Here is a 22,244-nt window from a genome sequence, read left to right as displayed (position 1 = left end):
TGTATGATTAAATGATGATGGCGTCCTCTTGGGTAAAATATTCCGGAGGTAAAATAGTCCCCCATTCGGATCTCCAGGCGGGGACTACTCAAGAGGATGTTATCAGGAGAAAGAAAACTGGCATTCTACAGATCGGAGCGTGGAATGTCAGATCCCTTAATCGGGCAGGTAGGTTAGAAAATTTAAAAAGGGAAATGGATAGGTTAAAGTTAGATATAGTGGGAATTAGTGAAGTTCGGTGGCAGGAGGAACAAGACTTTTGGTCAGGTGATTACAGGGTTATAAATACAAAATCAAATAGGGGTAATGGAGGAGTAGGTTTAATAATGAATAAAAAAAATTGGAGTGCGGGTTAGCTACTACAAACAGCATAGTGAACGCATTATTGTGGCCAAGATAGACAAAGCCCATGCCTACTACAGTAGTACAAGTTTATATGCCAACTAGCTCTGCAGATGACGAAGAAATTGAAGAAATGTAGGATGAGATAAAAGAAATTATTCAGGTAGTGAAGGGAAAATTTAATAGTCATGGGTAACTGGAATTCGAGAGTAGGAAAAGGGAGAGAAGGAAACATAGTAGGTGAATATGGATTGGGGCTAAGAAATTAAAGAGGAAGCTGTCTGGTAGAATTCTGCACAGAGCATAACTTAATCCTAGCTAACACTTGGTTCAAGAATCATAAAAGAAGGTTGTATATATGGAAGAATCCTGGAGATACTAAAAGGTATCAGACAGATTATATAATGGTGAGACAGATTTAGGAACCAGGTTTTAAATTTTAGGACATTTCCAGGGGCAGATGTGGACTCTGACCACAATCTATTGGTTATGAATTGTAGATTAAAACTGAAGAAATTGCAAAAAGGTGGGAATTTAAGGAGGTGGGACCTGGATAAACTGACTAAACCAGAGGTTGTACAGAGTTTCAGGGACAGCATAATGGAACAATTGACAGGCATGGGGGAAAGAAATGCAGTAGAAGATGAATGGGCAGCTCAGAGGGATGAAGTAGTGAATGCAGCAGAGGATCAAGTAGGTAGAAAGACAAGGGCTAGTAGAAATCCTTGGGTAACAGAAGAAATATTGAATTTAATTGATGAAAGAAGAAAATATAAAAATGCAGTAAATGAAGCAGGCAAACAGGAATACAAACGTCTCAAAAATGAGATCAACAGGAATTGCCAAATGGCTAAGCATGTATGGCTAGAGGACAAATGTAAGGATGTAGATGCTTATCTCACTAGGGGTAAGGTAGATACAGCCTACAGGAAAATTAAAGAGACCTTTGGAGAAAAGAGAGCCACTTGTATGAATATGAAGAGCTCAAATGGAAACCCAGTTCTAAGCAAAGAGGGGGAAGCAGAAAGGTGGAAGGAGTATATAGAGGGTCTACACAAGGGCGATGTACTTGAGGACAATTTTATGGAAATGGAAGAGGATGTAGATGAAGATGAAATGGGAGATACGATACTGCGTGAAGAGATTGACAGAGCACTGAAAGACCTGAGTCGAAACAAGGCCTCGGGAGTAGACAACATTCCATTAGAACTACTGACAGCCTTGGGAGAGCCAGTCCTGACAAAACTCTACCATCTGGTGAGCAAGATGTACGAGACAGGCGAAATACCCTCAGACTTCAAGAAGAATATAATAATTCCAATCCCAAAGAAAGCAGGTGTTGACAGATGTGAAAATTACCAAACTATTAGTTTAATAAGCCACAGCTGCAAAATACTAACACGAATTATTTACAGATGAATGGAAAAACTGGTAGAAGTCTACCTCGGGGAAGACCATTTTGGATTCCGTAGAAATATTGGAACACGTGAGGCAATACTGACCCTACAAATCATCTTAGAAAATAGATTAAGGAAAGGCAAACCTACATTTCTAGCATTTGTACACTTAGAGAAAGCTTTTGACAATGTTGACTGGAATACTCTCTGTCAAATTCTAAAGGCGGTAGGGGTAAAATACAGGGAGTGAAAGGCTATTTACAATTTGTACAGAAACCAGATGGCAGTTATAAGAGTCGAGGGGCACGAAAGGGAAGCAGTGGTTGGGAAGGGAGTGAGACAGGGCTGTAGCCTGGTATTAGAATGCATGGAGAAGAAATAAAAACTTTGAGGTTCGCCGATGACATTGTAATTCAGTCAGGAACAGCAAAGGACTTGGAAGAGCAGTTGAACGGAATGGACAGTGTCTTGAAAGCAGGGTATAAGATGAACATCAACAAAAGCAAAACAAGGATAATGGAATGTAGTCTAATTAAGTCAGATGTTGCTGAGGGAATTAGATTAGGAAATGAGACACTTAAAGTAGTAAAGGAGTTTTGCTATTTGGGGAGCAAAATAACTGATGATGGTCGAAGTAGAGAGGATATAAAATGTAGACTGGCAATGGCAAGAAAAGCGTTTCTGAAGAAGAGAAATTTGTTAACATCCAGTATAGATTTAAGTGTCTGGAAGTCGTTTCTGAAAGTATTTGTATGGAGTGTAGCCATGTATGGAAGTGAAGCATGGACGATAAATAGTTTAGACAAGAAGAGAATAGGAACTTTCGAAATGTGGTGCTACAGAAGAATGCTGAAGATTAGATAGGTAGATCACATAACTAATGAGGAGGTATTGAATAGGATTGGGGAGAAGAGAAGTTTGTGGCACATATTCTGAGGCATCAAGGGATCACCAATTTACTATTGGAGGGCAGCGTGGAGGGTAAAAATCTTAGAGCGAGACCAAGAGATGAATACACTAAACAGATTCAGAAGGATGTAGATTGCAGTAGGTACTGGGAGATGAAGCTTGCACAGGATAGAGCACCATGGAGAGCTGCATCAAACCAGTCTGAGGACTGAAGACCACAACAACATCTATTTCAGGTATTTTGTTCCTGATGGACTGCACATTTAGATGTGTAATTAATATTCTACTGCCAGCAAGCACAGGTTAAGAATTTTTCTGTATTTCCAATTTCGGTGGCACAGGCTGAGGCATAATAGTCTATTAAAAAATCTTCACTGCCTCTGGTAGATGAAGCAGTGGCAGGATTATCCTCCCTCTTAGCTGCTGATGTAGCTGTATCTGCAGTTTCGGCCGGTACACAGCTGGTGCAGTATGCTGAAGTGATTGCCACTGTTTATTCAGTACATCAGTGATCTGTATCACTCCAGTTCTCTATCTATCTTTTGGGACGGACTTTAAATTGCTTCACTTGTCAACTTTCCTACCACGCACATTCCTTTACAATCCATGTGAAGTCCATGCCTGGTGAAACATGTTCTATCAAGTGAGCTGACATCTATTAATTTGACATTACTGAGCATCTTTTAAGTTTATCACTAATTCTATGAATTGTTTTGTTTACTGGTGTCCATTCAATTAGTGATATTTTTATTTGTAAGAAGTAATAGAAATCTCAAGAGCTATTTAAACATGTTCACAGCTGAAACTTCCTGGCAGATTAAAACTGTGTGCTGGACTAAGACTCAAACTCAGGACTTTGCCTTTCACGGGCAAGTGCTCTACCAACTGAGCTACCCAAACATTAATCACACCCCGTCCTCACAGCGTTAATTCCACCAGTACCTCATCTCTTACCTTCCAAACTTTGCAGAAGCTCTCCTGCATATCTAGCAGAACTAGCACTCCTGGAAGAAAGGATATTGTGGAGACATGGCTTAGCCACGGCCTAGGGGATGTTTCCAGAATGATGCAAGATATGCAGGAGAGCTTCTGCGAAGTTTGGAAGGTAGGAGATGAGGTACTGGCGGAATTAAAGCTGTGAGGACAGGGCATGAGTCGTGCTTGGGTAGCTCAGTTGGTAGAGCACTTGCCCACGAAAGGTAAAGGTCCCGAGTTTGAGTCTCGGTCCGGCACACAGTTTTAATCTGCCAGAAAGTTTCATATCAGCGCACACTCCGCTGCAGAGCGGAAATTTCATTCATGTTCATAGCTCTATAGATATCTATATCAAACATTCATTGCCACGAATCACACCAATGTTTCATACCAACTTTTAGAGTATGACCAAGTATACAAAAATCTTACCACTGCAATACTTTGAGATAGATTGATGGATGGAACTATACTTACTCTTTCCACCATGAAATCTATAGCATCAGCTATTCTGGAATCCACTTTATTTGTTGAAAAGTTGCCCATCACCATTTTCTTAAGTACAAGAGAAGGAAGCATCCAGAAACTGGAAAAGCAAATAAGAATTTGATTTGAAAAAGGAACATGTGGTTAAAATTTTGATGAAAATGGATGTGCAGTCCAGTCAGACATTAAAAACTACATACTTGATTGCAATAATTTTTTACTATTATAAACCTTCCAAAACTTACAACTTTACTGAAGTGTTATACCAAAATCAGGTTGATCAAAGAGATTTTCCACCAAATAAAAATCAGGGTTCTTTATTGTCTCTTTAAATAATGAAAAGTAAGTCTCTATTTCCACAATAGTATTTGTAACTGTAAAGCATTGGATCAGAGTGTAAATCGCAACCACTCCCCTAAATCACCCCCCTCCCCCTTCCTCCTCAGATGCCTGACAATTTTGAACAACATATACTCTCAAATATCTAAAGCAATGTTGTGCCCAAATATTGCACAATATTATTTAGCTCTTGTACAGCTTTTTTAAAAATACAGATAAATTAACAATACCCATCTGTTAACTTACATTGTTGCAGAATCACTATAGCTAAAGACTGATGTATCTGTAAATGTGTTGCAAAGTATGAGAGAAGCAACACGTGGGCACTGCACTGTGAATTCAGCAAATTTTTGGGCAAGAAATCCACCTGCAAATGAATAAATCAATTACATTTTTTAAAATGAAAGTCATTAACAGCGTAAGCCTTTTCAAAGAGAATACATCAACATATGGGATCATGCCAATCAAAACGAAGAATGTAAGAACAAACACACAGAATTATGGAAACATTATTGAATGGAAAAGTGAGAACAACATGTCAAGTGCCAACATGGTGAATTTGCAAGGAAAAAAGTATTTTTAATGGTGACATATTAATATCTGCTCTAAAGGATGAAAAGGAAGGGGGGAGAGAGAAAACAGAAATTAAGAACAATTGAATATAAGTGAAAACGAATACTACAAGAAAAGTCTTACATTTAGAAGGCCTCTACATCATGCTTGTTGCTAAATAAAGCAAAGGAAGAAAATCACAGCAGAATCCCTGCAAAAACAAAAGCAGCAGCTTATACATTTGTAAATAAATACGGCAAGTTATTCACTTTGTGATTAATAAATCTCTGTAAAAGACATACCATGAGGGTGAAATAATGTGAAAAAGAAGTATGAGCATGCAACCTGCAAAACTTGTTTTGCTTTGTACAACAGCCAGATAGACAAAATGCTAATGCTGACTATGTGTATCAACCAAACGACAATTTTCACTTTACTCAGTAGTATGGCCATTTTTGAGTTATGTTTTGTTGTTGAGAGGTATTCAACATCCTACTGGCAATGCAATAAATACAGGAATTTATGTGCAAATAAAAGATGATCATACAACATCATACAGGCAGTGTAGTTGTTCAAGCACTGACATCTTAATTGGGAGGATGGAGTTTTTTCAGTTTGGTCATCCTGATTTAGTGTTCTCAATCATTTTAGGTAAATTCCGGGACTGTTCCTTCAGCAAGGATATGGCTATTTCCTGTCTTATTGTCATGAAACACACTTATATTTTCTACATCTATGTGTATTTTCAGCTATTTATGTTCACTATATTATGGCAAATCCTATGCTAGCGTGAGATGATCCCTGGATGAATAATTCAAATCTAATCAGACGTGAAAGGGAACAAAAGAATGCAATTAGAACTATCAACAACACCATGGTTAAATAAAATATTTGTCGACCAATACGAGAAAAACCCTAAGAGGTTTTTGTCTTATGCAGAACCAGTAATGCCACTATTACACTATCATATTTCTTTGTCAAAGTTGATATTCAAATATTTATATCAAAGAAATTTGATGGTGTAATAGGGAACTGTATCAAATCTTGCCTGTTGTCAAATAAATGTAATCAAATCTAGGGCCTCGCCACAGATTTGATCACAACAGTCATTCATCTTCTGTTCACTGCAATGTGAAATGTAACCACTTGGAGTGGTTCACTGCATCTATTTGACATCTCTGTAGTGTGTGTGTGTAAACATGCCTTCTGAGTTGTGTTCCTTCAACTTTTTTGTGATTAATCTGCTTCGACTATGGTGGGGGTTGAGCAAGGGTAAGGTGCATGCTATTAATTGTATGTTGATGGGCAGGTGGAATATGCTGTAGGCGACTTCATGTCCACAATCACAGCTACAGCCATCCACCTCTACATCTGGAAACATCCAGGCAGCATTTCAGCAAGTCAGAAGAGAGGATGTGGTCACACTAAAATAAAAATTCTTTCTTAGCTTTCCAATCTACTTTGTTTTTCAACTCTGGATGCCACAAGTTAAAAAGTGTTTCATCTGTTTTTTACTTCAATTTTGTAGTTTTTGGAACACTAATCCCATTAATTAAATCATTCAAAAATAAAAATAGTGCTTATTGCCTGTATAGTGTACTAAACATTTATTTACCTTCACATACTCCCCTTTAGTGCTTTATAAATCACTTAACATGTTTCAGGAATTATTTCGGTTAATATACACTGTGATATTTGAGTGCTGTGCTGTAAACTAGAGTAGCTCTCTCCTGTATCAAGAAATCACAGTGTCACAGTTTATCTGCCTTCTGCACAAACAAAATTTCTCAAGAGAGTATTCTTTTTTGTAATATGAGAAGTCACTTTACTGAGCAAGTACTGAAATACACTCACCCATTTGTAAGTAACTTACGTATTAGGAGTTGCAGCTCTCTTAACAGATTTTGCTGAATGTATTATCTTGACATAACACCCATGGCTTCATCCAAATACACTATGTGATCAGAAGTATCTGGACACCCCCCAAAACATATGTTTTTTATATTAATATAATAGAGGGAAACATTCCACGTGGGAAAAATATAATTAAAAAGAAAGATGATGAGACTTACCAAACAAAAGCGCTGGCAGGTCGATAGACACACAAACAAACACAAACATACACACAAAATTCTAGCTTTCGCAACCAACGGTTGCCTCGTCAGGAAAGAGGGAAGGAGAAGGAAAGACAAAAGGATATGGGTTTTAAGGGAGAGGGTAAGGAGTCATTCCAATCCCGGGAGCGGAAAGACTTACCTTAGGGGGAAAAAAGGACAGGTATACACTCGCGCACACACACACACACACACACACACACACACACACACACACACACACACACACACACACACATATCCATCCGCATATACACAGACACAAGCAGACATTTGTAAAGGCAAAGAGTTTGGGCAGAGATGTCAGTCGAGGCGGAAGTACAGAGGCGAAGATGATGTTGAAAGACAGGTGAGGTATGAGCGGCGGCAGATTGAAATTAGAAATTAGCGGAGATTGAGGCCTGGCGGATAGTGAGAAGAGAGGATATGCTGAAGGGCAAGTTCCCATCTCCGGAGTTCTGACAGGTTGGTGTTAGTGGGAAGTATCCAGATAACCCGGACGGTGTAACACTGTGCCAAGATGTGCTGGCCGTGCACCAAGGCATGTTTAGCCACAGGGTGATCCTCATTACCAACAAACACTGTCTGCCTGTGTCCATTCATGCGAATGGACAGTTTGTTGCTGGTCATTCCCACATAGAACGCTTCACAGTGTAGGCAGGTCAGTTGGTAAATCACGTGGGTGCTTTCACACGTGGCTCTGCCTTTGATCGTGTACACCTTCCGGGTTACAGGACTGGAATAGGTGGTGGTGGGAGGGTGCATGGGACAGGTTTTACACCGGGGGCGGTTACAGGGGTAGGAGCCAGAGGGTAGGGAAGGTGGTTTGGGGATTTCATAGGGATGAACTAAGAGGTTATGAAGGTTAGGTGGACGGCGCAAAGACACTCTTGGTGGAGTGGGGAGGATTTCATGAAGGATGGATCTCATTTCAGGGCAGGATTTGAGGAAGTCGTATCCCTGCTGGAGAGTCACATTCAGAATCTGATCCAGTCCCGGAAAGTATCCTGTCACAAGTGGGGCACTTTTGGGGTTCTTCTGTGGAAGGTTCCGGGTTTGAGGAGATGAGGAAGTGGCTCTGGTTATTTGCTTCTGTACCAGGTCGGGAGGGTAGTTACGGGATGCAAAAGCTGTTTTCAGGTTGTTGGTGTAATGGTTCAAGGATTCCGGACTGGAGCAGATTCGTTTGCCACGAAGACCTAGGCTGTAGGGAAGGGACCGTTTGATTTGGAATGGGTGGCAGCTGTCATAATGGAGGTACTGTTGCTTGTTGGTGGGTTTGATGTGGACGGACGTGTGAAGCTGGCCATTGGACAGGTGGAGGTCAACGTCAAGGAAAGTGGCATGGGATTTAGAGTAGGACCAGGTGAATCTGATGGAACCAAAGGAGTTGAGGTTGGAGAGGAAATTCTGGAGTTCTTCTTCACTGTGAGTCCAGATCATGAAAATGTCATCAATAAATCTGTACCAAACTTTGGGTTGGCAGGCCTGGGTAACCAAGAAGGCTTCCTCTAAGCGACCCATGAATAGGTTGGCGTACGAGGGGGCCATCCTGGTACCCATGGCTGTTCCCTTTAATTGTTGGTATGTCTGGCCTTCAAAAGTGAAGAAGTTGTGGGTCAGGATGAAGCTGGCTAAGGTAATGAGGAAAGAGGTTTTAGGTAGGGCGGCAGGTGATCGGCGTGAAAGGAAGTGCTCCATCGCAGCGAGGCCCTGGACATGCGGAATATTTGTGTATAAGGAAGTGGCATCAATGGTTACAAGGATGGTTTCCGGGGGTAACAGACTGGGTAGGGATTCCAGGCGTTCGAGAAAGTGGTTGGTGTTTTTGATGAAGGATGGGAGACTGCATGTAATGGGTTGAAGGTGTTGATCTACGTAGGCAGAGATGCGTTCTGTGGGGGCTTGGTAACCAGCTACAATGGGACGGCCGGGATGATTGGGTTTGTGAATTTTGGGAAGAAGGTAGAAGGTAGGGGTGCGGGGTGTTGGTGGGGTCAGGAGGTTGATGGAGTCAGGTGAAAGGTTTTGTAGGGGGCCTAAGGTTCTGAGGATTCCATGAAGCTCCGCCTGGACATCAGGAATGGGATTACCATGGCAAGCTTTGTAAGTAGTGTTGTCTGAAAGCTGACGCAGTCCCTCAGCCACGTACTCCCAACGATCAAGTACCACAGTCGTGGAACCCTTGTCCGCCGGAAGAATGACGATGGATTGGTCAGCCTTCAGATCACGGATAGCCTGGGCTTCAGCAGTGGTGATGTTGGGAGTAGGATTAAGATTTTTTAAGAAGGATAAAGAGGCAAGGCTGGAAGTCAGAAATTCCTGGAAGGTTAGGAGAGGGTGATTTTGAGGAAGAGGAGGTGGGTCCCGCTGTGACGGAGGACGGAACTGTTCCAGGCATGGTTCAATTTGGATAGTATCTTGGGGAGTTGGATCATTAGGAGTAGGATTAGGATCATTTTTCTTCATGGCAAAGTGATATTTCCAGCAGAGAGTACGGGTGTAGGACAGTAAATCTTTGACAAGGGCTGTTTGGTTAAATCTGGGAGTGGGGCTGAAGGTGAGGCCTTTGGATAGGACAGAGGTTTCGGATTGGGAGAGAGGTTTGGAGGAGAGGTTAACTACTGAATTGGGGTGTTGTGGTTCCAGATTGTGTTGATTGGAATTTTGAGGTTTTGGAGGGAGTGGAGCTGGAAGTGGGAGATTGAGTAGATGGGAGAGACTGGGTTTGTGTGCAATGAGAGGAGGTTGAGGTTTGCTGGAATGGTTGTGAAGGGTGAGTGAGTTGCCTTTCCGGAGGTGGGAAACCAGGAGATTGGATAGTTTTTTAAGGTGGAGGGTGGCATGCTGTTCTAATTTGCGGTTGGCCTGTAGGAGGATGCTCTGAACAACCGGTGTGGATGTGGGAGAGGAAAGATTGAGGACTTTTATTAGGGACAGGAGTTGATGGGTGTGTTGATTGGCTGAGTGGATGTGTAGGTGAAGGATTAGGTGGGTGAGGGCAATGGATTGTTCGGTTTGGAACTGGTATAGGGACTGATGGAAAGAAGGGTTGCAGCCAGAGATGGGAACTTTAAGTGTGAGGCCTTTGGGGGTGATGCCAAATGTCAGACAAGCCTGAGAAAATAAAATATGGGAGTGTAATCTGGCTAGGGCGAAGGCATGTTTGCGGAGGGAATGTAAATAAAACTTAATGGGGTCGTTGTGGAGGTGTTGTGAGGGTGACATGGTACTAGAAGGTGGAAAGTGGAACACGAGGCTGAAATGAAAATGAAAATAAATATAAAAATATATGGGGAGAGATAAAGGTAAAACTAGAAAGCAAATGGAGATCTGGTGTGAAAAAAGGCGAAAAAGGGTTGGTTAGAGCTGGGCTATTTTGATCCTATGGTGAACTTGTGTAGGTAGATAATGATGTGCATAAAGGTTAGGTGGTTGTGTTGCCACCAAAACACGTTAAAGGGTGGAGAAATATGGGAAAATTTCGAAAAAACTACGTGAGGATGTATTAAAAGGGTGGTTTGGTGGTGGCAGATTATGGAAATGAAGCTAACAATTGTCTGATGAAGAAATAATGACGTTAAAACCTGTGGGAAGCGGCTAAAAATGATCGATGATGTGAGAAAAACGGAAATGGAAATAAAGCAAAAGATAGTAAAACTGGCCGAAAAGGTTGTTTCATAGCTGAAAGGAACTGTTTGTGAACTGGAAACGGCGGATTTTATAGCAGCGGTAGTGTTGAAAGCGGAAAAAAAATTTTTTTTGGTTATGGTTTGGAAGTGGGTTACGTATTATTACGTATTATTGAGTATATATCGGCGGGATAAAATTTTTTATATTAGGTGCATTGTACTGCCACCTACTTCCAGGTATTCCATATCAGCAATGTCAGTAGTCATTAGACATCGCGAGACAGCAGAATGGGGTGCTCTGTGGAACTCAGTCTTCGAATGTGGTCAGGTGAGTGAGGGTCACTCGTTTCGTAAGTCTGTATACAAGATTTCCACACTTCTAAACATCCCTAGGTCCACTGTTTCCAATGTGATAGTGAGGTGGAAATGTTAAAGGACATGTACAGCAAAAAAGCGTACCAGCCGACCTCGTCTGTTGAGTGACAGAGCCCGCCGACAATTGAAAAGGGCTAATAGGCAGACATCTATCCAGACCATCACACAGGAATTCCAAACTGCATCAGGATCCACTGCAACTACTATGACAGTTAGGCGAGAGGTGAGAAAACTTTGTTTTCATGGTCGAGCGGCTGCTCATAAGCCAGACATCACACCAGTAAAAGACAAACGACGCCTCACTTGGTATAAGAAGCATAAATATTGCATGACTGAGCAGCGGAAAAACATTGTGTGGGGTGATGAATCACAGTACACAATGTGACAATCTGTTGGCAAGGTGTGGGTATGGTGAATGTCACGTGAACATTATCTGCCAGCATGTGTGGTGCCAACAGTAAAATTCGGAGGCGGTGGTGTTATGGTGTGGTCGTGTTTTTCATGGAGGGGGCTTGCACCCCTTGTTGTTTTGCGTGGCACTATCACAGCACAGGCCTACATTGAATGTTTTAAGCACCTTCTTGCTTCCCACTGCTGAAGAGCAATTTGGGGATGGCAACTGCATCTTTCAACAAGATCAAGCACTTGTTCATAATGCACGGCCTGTGGCGGAGTGATTTCACGACAATAACATCCCTGTAATGGACTGGCCTGCACACAGCCCTGACCTGAATCCTATAATACACCTTTGGGATGTTTTGGGACACCGACTTTGTGCCAGGTCTCACCAAACGACGTCGATACCTCTCCTCAGTGCAGCACTCTGAAGAATGGGCTGCCATTCCCCAAGAAACTGTCTCGCACCTGATTGAACATATGTCTGCAAGAGTGGAAGCTGTCATCACGGCTAAGAATGGGCCAAGACCATATTGAACTCCAATATTACAGATGGAGTGTGACACGAACTTTTAAGTCATTTTCAGCCAGGTGTCTGGGTACTTTTCCACCACTTTTCTTCCAAATACACTCACTATGCAATTGTGGTAGTAGCAACTGGAGCACATAATAACAAGCTGTTGTCAGTCATCTTGAAATTTGACGAAAAATATGATGACAGTGTAATACCACTCTCTAATATCATCTTAAAGATCTTTGTACAATATTGGCCTAAGTGGTCTGAAATCCTCTATTCATTCACATAGGGACCTTTCTGGCAATGAAATGGAAGGTAACAGAAAGAAGGCTGAATTTCTGAAATCAGTCTTTCAAAATATTTTCACTGCGATAAAGTATCTTAACACAGTCCCCCCTTTCAATTATCGTATGAATGTCGAAACGGCAGATACTGAGCTAACTGATTGGGGAACAGACAAGCAATTACATCTGCTCTGCAATGGAAAGGCAGCAGGACCAGATGAGATACCTGTAAGGTTACACACACATTATGCAAAAGAACTTGCTCCCTTTCTAAGAGCAGTTTATTGTAGATGTTGGAGCAATGAAAGGTACTTAGCAACTGGAAAAAAAACACAGATCATTCCCATTTCGAAAAGGGACATAGGACAGGCAGATACAATTATATGCATGTATGACAGATGCCCTTCTCTTGTAGAATTGTGGAACATATTTTATGCTCAATAATTATGACTTTTTGGAGAAGGAAAATCTAATCTATAAAAATCAGCATGGACTCTGCAAACAGAGATCTTGAAAAACTCAGCTCAACCTATTCCTCCATGAGATCCACAGCACTGTACACAATGGTACTCAGGTTGAAGATGTGTTCCATGACTTTAGGAAGACATTTGACACTGCCCCACACTGCCGTTTGATGAAAAAATTACAGGCTTACCAAGTATAAGACCAGATTTGTGACTGTATTCAAGACTTCCTAGAAGATGCAGTTCAACACCTTGCTCTTAACAGAACAAAATGAAACACCTTGCTCTTAACAGAACAAAATGGACAGCTGCAAAGGTAATATCCAAAGTTTGCCAAGGAAGTATGATGCAATCATTACTGATCACAAAGTATATAAATGATTTAGTAAAAAACATGGGAAGCTCTTTAAGACTTTTCACTGATGCGACTGTCTATAAGAAACTACTGATGCCAGAAGAGAGTACTGATTTGCAGAATGACCTACAGAGGATTGATGAATGATGCAGGTTCTGGCAATTGACCCTGAGTGTAAATAAATGTAACACTATGCATGTATATAAAAAGAAACACACTACTGTACAGCTACACTATTGAAGACAAATGGCTGGAAACAGTGAATTGTAAAATACCTAGGAGTAATAATCCAGAGTGACAAGTGGAATGACCACATAAAACAAATAGTAGGAAAAGAAGAAGATTCCACACAGATTCATAGGAAGAATCTTAATGAAGTTTAACTCATACACGAAGACAATGGCTTACAAGGTACTTGTCTGACCGATTCAGAAATACTGTTCCTCACTCTGGGATCCTTACCACAGATTACTGATGTAAGAAAGAGAGAAGATCTGAAACAGCAGCGTGTATTATCAACATATAATATAGTCAGTGTGAGAGCATTACAGAGATGCTCAAAAAAATCCAGTGGCAAATATTACAAGAGAGGCGTTGTGCATCACAGAGGTGTTTATTACTGAAATCGTATTTCCTGATTTCTGAAAAGCTTTGACTCAGTATCATACTTACACTTATTGCCAGAAGTATGATTATATGGGTTATCAAGTGAAATTCATAAATGGAATGAGGACTTTTTGGCGGGGAGGACACAGCATGTTATCTCAGATGGAGAGTCACCATCAGATGTAGAAGTAACTTCAAATGTGCCTCAGGGAAGTGTGCTGGGACCCTTGCTGTTCATGTTGTATATTAATGAGCTTGCGGCTTGCGACAATATTAATAACAACCTCAGACTTTTTGCAGGTGATGCAGTTATCTGTAATGAAGTACTATCTGAAAGAAGATGCACAAATATTCAGTCAGATCTTGATACCATTTCAAAGTGGTGAAAAAGATTGGCAACTTACTTTAAATGTTCAGAAATGTAAAATCGTGCACTTAAAAAAAAATCAAGAAAACATTGTGTCCTATGACTATAATTTCAATGAATCACTCTTTGAATCACCCAGCTCCTCCAATTACCTGGGTGTAATGCACTGTACGGATATGAAATGGAATGCCTACATATGCTCAGTCATGGGTAAAGCAAGTGGTAGACTGTTACAGTACTGGGGAATTGCAATCAATTTACAAAGGAGACTGCTTACAAATCACTGGTGTGACCAGTTCTAGAATATAGCTTAAGTGTGTGGGACCCAAGCCAAATAGGGCTATTACTGAATGTATACAGAGAAGGACAGCAAGAATGGTCACAGGTTGATTTTATCCATCAGAGAACAAACTGGCAGACTCTTGAAGATAGACTAACTACCCAGCGAAATTCAACTAATGATGTTTCAAGACATGGCTTTAAATAGTGACTCTAGGAATACACAGCAATCCCCTACATACCACTCACATAGGGATCATGAGGATAAGATTAGAATAATTACAGCACACACAGAGGCATTCAAACAAACATTCTTCCCACACTACATATGTGAATGGACTGAGAAGAAACCGTAATAACTGGTAAAATGGGAGATACCACCTGTCACACACTTCATGGTGGTTTGCTGAATATAGACACAGACGTAGATGTAAGAACTGATGACAACCAGTTGTCACCCAGTTTATCGAGTACTCCAACATCCGGTGAAGTGGGACTCAGTAGTTATAACAGTACAAGCAGTTAGAGGTCCAGCATCCTCATCACTGTTAGACACCCCAAACAGAAGCACTCTGTTCACCACTGGAATGTCCTAAGGTGAATGGAGCACAAACAAAAGTTTCTTCCATGTTGTTGTCAGAGTCCCAGAAAAGTTAGTGCAATCAAATCCAAACTGCAGCCCAAGGCATCAACAGCTTAACTACTTTTTTGAAGATGTCACTTGTTTCACATGCCACTAACTGGATCATCTTGCACATGTATGCCTCGATCACCAAGTGATAACAAAAGGTGCTAGTGTGCTACATGCTATCTTGCCAGTGCAAGCAAGATTGTGTGCAGCTAGAAATTAATAGAGAAATGGTAAAATTCCAGTTGGATACAGGTGTAACTGTGTCTCCAATTTATGTGGAAACATAGCACATCAACTCTCCATAGCCGTGGTACCCTCAGCACAGAATGGTTTGAAACTACTGTGGGATCAGATTATAGTACAAGTTAATTATAAAAATGTAGCTCAGCAACTAACCCTGCTGGTATTAAACTCTTCGACAGCAACTAATTTTGGCTTAGACACTTTTGCACTTTTTAGTTTTCAAATTCAGGACAAGTGATTCTAGGTTTGACAGCAATTCCATTCAGAGAATTTGATATGTTATATGTGCAATACAAATAATATAACCAACAACAGGTTATGCAACAATCCCATGTATCCTTAAAGTAATCAGCAGTGTTTAAGTTTTGTGAGAGTTTTTGTAGAGCGTACATCCAGCGCCTTTCATCCTTCATGATGAAGTCTAAGTGAAACTTGTGAAGTATGGAAGTAATATCCACAGTGTGGTCTAAAGAGAGTGTAACACTCCTGGTAGTAGTTTAGAAGTGAAATGGATTACTTAGAATTTGTAGTGATTTTAAGTTTAACATCAACGCCCAGGCTAAAGTAGATCTGTAGCCCATTCCTAGGCCAGAAGAATTGTTGGTAAAACTGGTGGGAGGTGGGGGGAGGGGAGGGAGGCAGGTGCATTTTCTCTGAAAGACAGATGCTGTCGTCACAGTCTTCAGTCCAAAGACTGGTTTCATGCAACTTTCCGCAATACTCTATCCTGTGCTAGTCTCTTCACCTCTACGTAAACATTTTCCTCCAATATTAAATTCATCATCCCTTGATGTGTCTCAGAATGTGTCCTATCAACCAATCCCTTCCTTTAGTCATGTTGTGCCACAAATTTCTTGTCTCCTGAATTCTATTCAGTGCCTCCTCATTACGTGTGTGTTCTATCTATCCACATTTGAAAAGCCTCTATTCTCTTCTTGTCTATGTTTCACTTCCATACATAGCTATACTCCAAACAAATATCATCAGAAAAGACTTCCTAGCACTTAAATCTATATTCAACACTAAATTTCTCTTTTCCAGTAACACTTTTCTTGCCATTGACAGTTTACATATTATACCTTCTCAATTTTGCCCTCTCAGTCCAAATAGCAAACCTCACATACAATTTTTGGTGTCACATTTCCTAATGTAATTACCTCAGCAACACCCGATTTAATTCGACTACATTCCATTATCCTTGTTTTACTTCTCTTGATGTTTTATAGCCTCCTTTCAAGACACTTTACATTCCATTCACCTGCTCATTCCAAGTCATCTGCCATCTCTGACAGAATTACGTCATCAACAAACCTCAAATTTTTTATTTCTTCACCAAGGACTTTAATTCCTACTCAAAATTTTTATTTGGTTTGCTTTACCGCTTGCTCAATGTACATGCTGGATAACATCAGTAACAGGCTACAATTCTGTCTCACTCCCTTCTCAACCACTGCTTCCCTTTCATCCCCCTAGATCCCAAACTACCATCTTGTTTACGAAAAAGTGTAAATAGTCTTTCACTCCCTGTATTTTACCCTTGCTCCCTTCAGAATTTCAAAGAGTATTCCAAGCAACACTTTCAAAAACTTTCTCTAAGTCTACCTCTAAACATAAGTTTGCCTTCCTTAACATCTCTTCTACGAGAAGTCATAGGGTCAGTATTGTCTCCCGGGTTCTTATATTTCTCCGGAATCCAAATTCATCTTCCCTGAGGTCAGCTTCTACCATTAGGTTAGTATCACTACAACCTGTCGCTATTTGGGGTCAAAAGGACTCCCACAATATTTCAGAGATACCTGGAGCAACTCATCCAAAATAACCCTATGTAATATGGCAACATCTGACCACACATTCTTAATCTATCAATATCATGATCATTTTAGGTCAACAGAAGTTTATGGTACCTATATTGCATACTGAATTTATTCAGAGTGCACGACTTCCACATTTATTTGCCTATGCATTTGTTTCAGCATTAATGTTAATACTCCCGTTAATTGATATTTATGTAATTGCAAATTTATTTATACATTAATGAATTTCTCTGACTGGGAAACATTTTGTCACTATCCACACATAAGTAACTCAGTATTTACGCATCGTTAATCTGCAGAGAAAAGTTATTGGTTCTATAAATAGCATTTCATAAGTCACTATCAAATACATGTTAGTAACCTTCAGTTCCCTGTAATTTCATAGTAATTTGTGTAGTAATCTAAAAAGCACTGCGAGAGGTTCTAACTTTTGTAATTTTGTGTGTTTCTTTGCATAATGAAGATGACAACCAACTAAAGATACTGTTTATCTCATTCAACAATTTTCAGCATGTACAACATGTATAAATTTATAAATTTTTTTCTGTATTTTTATAAAAAAAAATTTGTAACATTATTAAATTATGGATGTGATTACTGAAATCTTACATAAGCAGAAACCACTTTAGGTCATTCTTGTCCCAGTTTCTATAAGGCACACAGTGTACCTATTTCATTCAGGAATATATTGGATAATTTAAATCAAATGTGTGCAGTTTTTTGTTACACAGTCTGCACACAAGAAAAGGCAGAGATAAAGAATCAAAGGCACCAATTTTATTGAATGACTAACTGATTTCAGAATAACTTATGTATGCCTGCCACTTAATAGCAACTGCACCCTGGAAGTTAAGTAAATGTGGCAGTGTTTACATTTCATGCAGTGCCTTCAAAATCTACAGGTGATGTTTGCGCGGCTTCAAGCAGGGCATTGTCTGCTCAACGCATGTAGTTCTTTGAGCCAAATCTAAAGTACATAGAACAAATATTAAGTAAAGATGGGATCAAGTGGACACAATCAATAAAATACCAACCCCTAAGAACCTGAAAGAACTACAGTTGTTCCTTGGAAAAGTTAATAATTATGCAAAATTTGTTCCCAAAGAGGCTCAAAATTCCTATACACTTAGGATAGGAGTTACTTTTGTGCAGTCAAGGGTGTGCCAGAAAGTGTTCTTGCAACTTGGCATCTTGTTTAGCAATTTTCAATCCAGGCAAACATTTTGCAATGCTTGTCACCAATGCGTCAGATTGTGTCCCACAGCCACACCACAGAACAGAACAGGACAGCTCATTGAATTTCAATCTTGAAATGTTACCTATGGCATAGCAAAATTACAAAGAGATATTCGCTATCATATACAGTATCAAGAAGTTTCAGGTATCTCTCTATGACTAATGGTAAGTTTCATATGACTGCAACCATGGGTGTTGTTCCTTAGTAACTGTAACTACGAAATCCATTATCAGCCCACCATGCAGCACTCAAATGTGAATGCATTTCCTGCTTACTGTGTAGTGCAGATGAAATGGTTAACAGGTAAAAAGCTCTGTGTTTCAACTTAGACACCAATCAGTGACAAACCCTTTAAAAATTCCCAATTATAGTGTGAAAAGTGGAAATTTGAACAGCAAGACTGGTGCAGCATTTCAACTCTTAGATGTGCCACAACCTCCCTCCACCCCCTCCTCCCAGCAAAGCATACACACTGATTTCGAGAGACCATTCTGAGGAACAATGTGGTTGCTAGCTGTTGTTGAGGACCTCCAATGTCCCATATGTGGCATAGACAGATACCACCACTACAGCAGCTACCACATGTACTCTACCCATTGTACTTCGAGTAGAGGGGGCATTTTCCACCCTGGTTTCCAACACCGGCCCTCAATTCAAGTCATCTTCATTTCAGAATTTTTGAAAATGCTATGGTATTTAACACCTGATCACTGTCCCTTTCCATCCAATTCAGAAGCCAAGCAAATGGTCAGGACCTTCAAAACACAGATTTGACATAGTGACTAGAGCCAACTCTAGAAAAGCTCTCACCAGATATCTTGTGACTTACCAGTCCATCCCCAAAATTAGATGTAATCCAGCTGAAATTTTACACAAGCACAAATGCACACCCAACTCAGTGGATCAAACATCCATGCGCACAGCCTTATTACTGCATGAACTCCAATGTATTGGCTTACATTTTTGGCCAGAACTCTAGGTTTAACAATAGGGAGCAACAGATGTTTGAGGTTGTAGCCTGCCAGGAGCACATAATTACGCACTGCAATCAGCTCTGGACTCAATGAGACATAGCACCCTCTACCCGCCAGCAGCCGAATGGGCAAGACTCGTACAACCATGTCCAGGACAAACCTGCCCCTGCTACAATCTCTGCCCTAGTTTTGGTGCCAACAAGGAGTCAGTAATGACCAGCAATGGGAACTGATGGAGATGGAACCACTCTCACTACCTACGCCACTTCTGCCTAATACCAACACCAACCCTCCCCCCTCCCACACCAAGCAATCGGCAGAGATTGAGCATTCTCATGCTGAGGTAGCCATGGAGGCCAAACTGTTTTCCCCATCTAAACCATGGCTTGCACCGACTTGTCAGCAGGCAGGATGCAGTGGCACCCCAGAAACTATTGATCGGCTGGCAAGGTCACCAACAGGGCAGACATCTGACCCGTCCAATTGTGATGAGGAAATAGCAAACGAGCTTCGGTGGCGATTTCAGCATCTCCCATGCCTCCCCCCCCCCCCCACCCCCATTTCCCTCAACACAGTAGTCACAAGCTGGGCCATTTCTGGTCCCACTTGCTGGTTAAATGCGGATGGGAATTAAGTGTCCAAAATTGACTTCGATTTCCATTGAATCCAAGTACTGATATAGAGAATAGGTCAAAGGTGTTCTGGCTCCATACCAGTCACAGCTTGCTCCTGCAGAGTGCACTGCTGCTTGCAAGCATGTGACATGAACACCTCCAGTTATGCGACAGTGTCTGTAAATATGGTGGCCCCCACACTTTTCTGACAGTTCTCACTGTTCTCTAAAGCCTTCCATACACACGACTGATAGAGTGACTGATCTTGCCTGGGTTTGTAGTTTCCAATTCAGATTGCACCCTGGGCTCTGTGTATGCTTACGACGACTTTCTTTACACTATGAACTTTTATTCTGGCTAGCCCGAACTCTGTCACTGACCACAAGACCCACCTGTTTGTTCCACCAGTCTATGTGCCATGCCCTGTGTGACTGATCATTAACTACTTTCTACCTACACTGAATAGGATAAAAAACTGAGTTATTGTTAAAAGGACCCTGTCAGAAAGGTGGTTGAGTTTTATGTTATAAGCTACCTTCTGAGGGAGGAGGGAAATGGGTCTATAATTAGAGGTCACTTTTACTAACTGATTGCAAAGGTACCTCAAGGTGAACACTTAAGTACAAGATTACAAATTTCTCTGAAATTATACCACAGGTAACTACTTTTCAGTGGCCTAATAATTATTTCCTCTCTAATTGTTGATTTGGGGAAACTGGTGTGTGCTGGTAGAGCATACAAAGCTTGCTTCAGTAACTTTAAGGAGACTTCTTTTTCTGTACCATGAAGAATAATCCACTGTAATCGTGGCCAAAGATTTGAATTTATCATCCTCTGTCTTGCACATTGTTTTCAAAGAGTTGAATTAAATTTCATTGTTGCATTTATTCATTACATGCCTAATAATGTTTCAAGTTGCCTCTGCTTCTGTCCTCTGAGTTTTATATTTGTTTGTGCACAGTTTTTGCTTTATTGATGACATAATGAATTTTTGCAGAACTGCTTGTAGTGCATATTTCAGTGATGATTAGATCTAGTCCTCTGCATTAAATACAGCCTTGTCCTCCTGACACAGGATACTTTGATCCTAGATTAATCCTACTGGTCAGATAAAACATTTTATGACGAGACGCAAATCTACTTTAAAGAAGACAGTGGCACTATGTCTTTCTGCTGCCCTTGGGAATGTTAGTCTGTGTAACAAACAAAAGCTGGGAATCAGTGCCCTTCATAACTACTATTTAAGGTTAATTCACTATTTAATTAATCACATATGCAATGACTTCTCAATTAATTCTACTAACTTGAATTTGTAATCTCATTAAAGGGATGAACAGGTTTACAACACATCCTACTGGGGAATTATACAGTGCAATAATTACCATCTTTTATGTCTTCAATTCTATTACTGAAGCAAAGCACTAAGAGCAGTTCAGTGTGTGATACTTGTTAAGAGGTTATGTCTGTGTAACCTTCATTTTTTCAGACAGTGCACGAGTTAGGTAAATTAATATGGTATACTTATTTATTCTTCAATAAATTCTGATACTTTCTAACCTTTACATCTACATCAACATACATATTTCGCAAGCCACTATGCAGTGTGTGGCAGAGCATAAATTGTACCACTGTTAGTAATTTCCTTTCCTGTTCCACACACAAATGGAGCAAGGAAAAATCAACTGTCTACACACATTCAGCTCTAACTTCTCTTTCTTGTCTTTGTAGTCCATATACAAAATGTACATTGATTGCAGTAGAATCATTTTGCAGTCACCCAAAAATGCTGACGCTCTAAATTTTGTCAACAGCATTTCATTTGAGTTCATGAAGCAACTCCGCAATACTTGCATGTAAATCAAATCTTGATTAACAAGTCTAGAAGCACGCCTCTTAATTGTCTTCCTTTAGTTGAACCTCATGGGGATTTCCCAAGAAATTGAGTAGTACTCAAAAATGGGCTGCTCTAGTGTTCTGCATTCAATCTTCTTTACAAATGAATTACACTTTCCTAGAACTCTACAGACACTCTAAATTTGACCATTTGCTTTCCCTGCTACCAATATAAACTGCTTGTCCCATTTTTAACTGCTTTTCAGCTTTATGCCTGGATATTTAACTGATGTGGCTGCATCAAGCAACACACCACTAATATTCTAATTGAACATTGGAGAATTATTTGTCCTACTCATCCACATCAACTTATTTTTTTCTAGTTTTAGAGCAAGTTGTCATTCATCACTAGATATTTGCGCAATTCATCTTGCATCTTCCTACAGTCACAAAATGACACTTTTCCATACACTACAGCATCATCAGCAATCAATCACAGATGACTATGCGAG

At 40.5% G+C, this 22,244-nt stretch overlaps 1 protein-coding gene across 1 annotated transcript in view; it reads right to left on the bottom strand.

Annotated features, from left to right (window-relative positions):
• Positions 1-22,244, bottom strand: part of LOC126191484 (maspardin-like) — a 38,787-nt gene that overhangs the window by 2,215 nt on the left and 14,328 nt on the right. Inside the window, exons 4-5 of the mRNA XM_049932369.1 lie at positions 4,692-4,812; positions 4,098-4,206 (exon numbers count right to left, since the gene is read on the bottom strand). Coding sequence (XP_049788326.1) covers positions 4,098-4,206; positions 4,692-4,812 — 230 coding nt within the window. The remainder of the gene's footprint in view (positions 1-4,097; positions 4,207-4,691; positions 4,813-22,244) is intronic.

Source organism: Schistocerca cancellata, chromosome 6 (genome assembly GCF_023864275.1).
Source record: "Schistocerca cancellata isolate TAMUIC-IGC-003103 chromosome 6, iqSchCanc2.1, whole genome shotgun sequence".
NCBI classification, from domain to species: Eukaryota; Metazoa; Arthropoda; class Insecta; order Orthoptera; family Acrididae; genus Schistocerca; species Schistocerca cancellata.
Note: the sequence above shows the minus strand (reverse complement) of the source record. Positions and strands in the feature narration are given on the sequence as shown.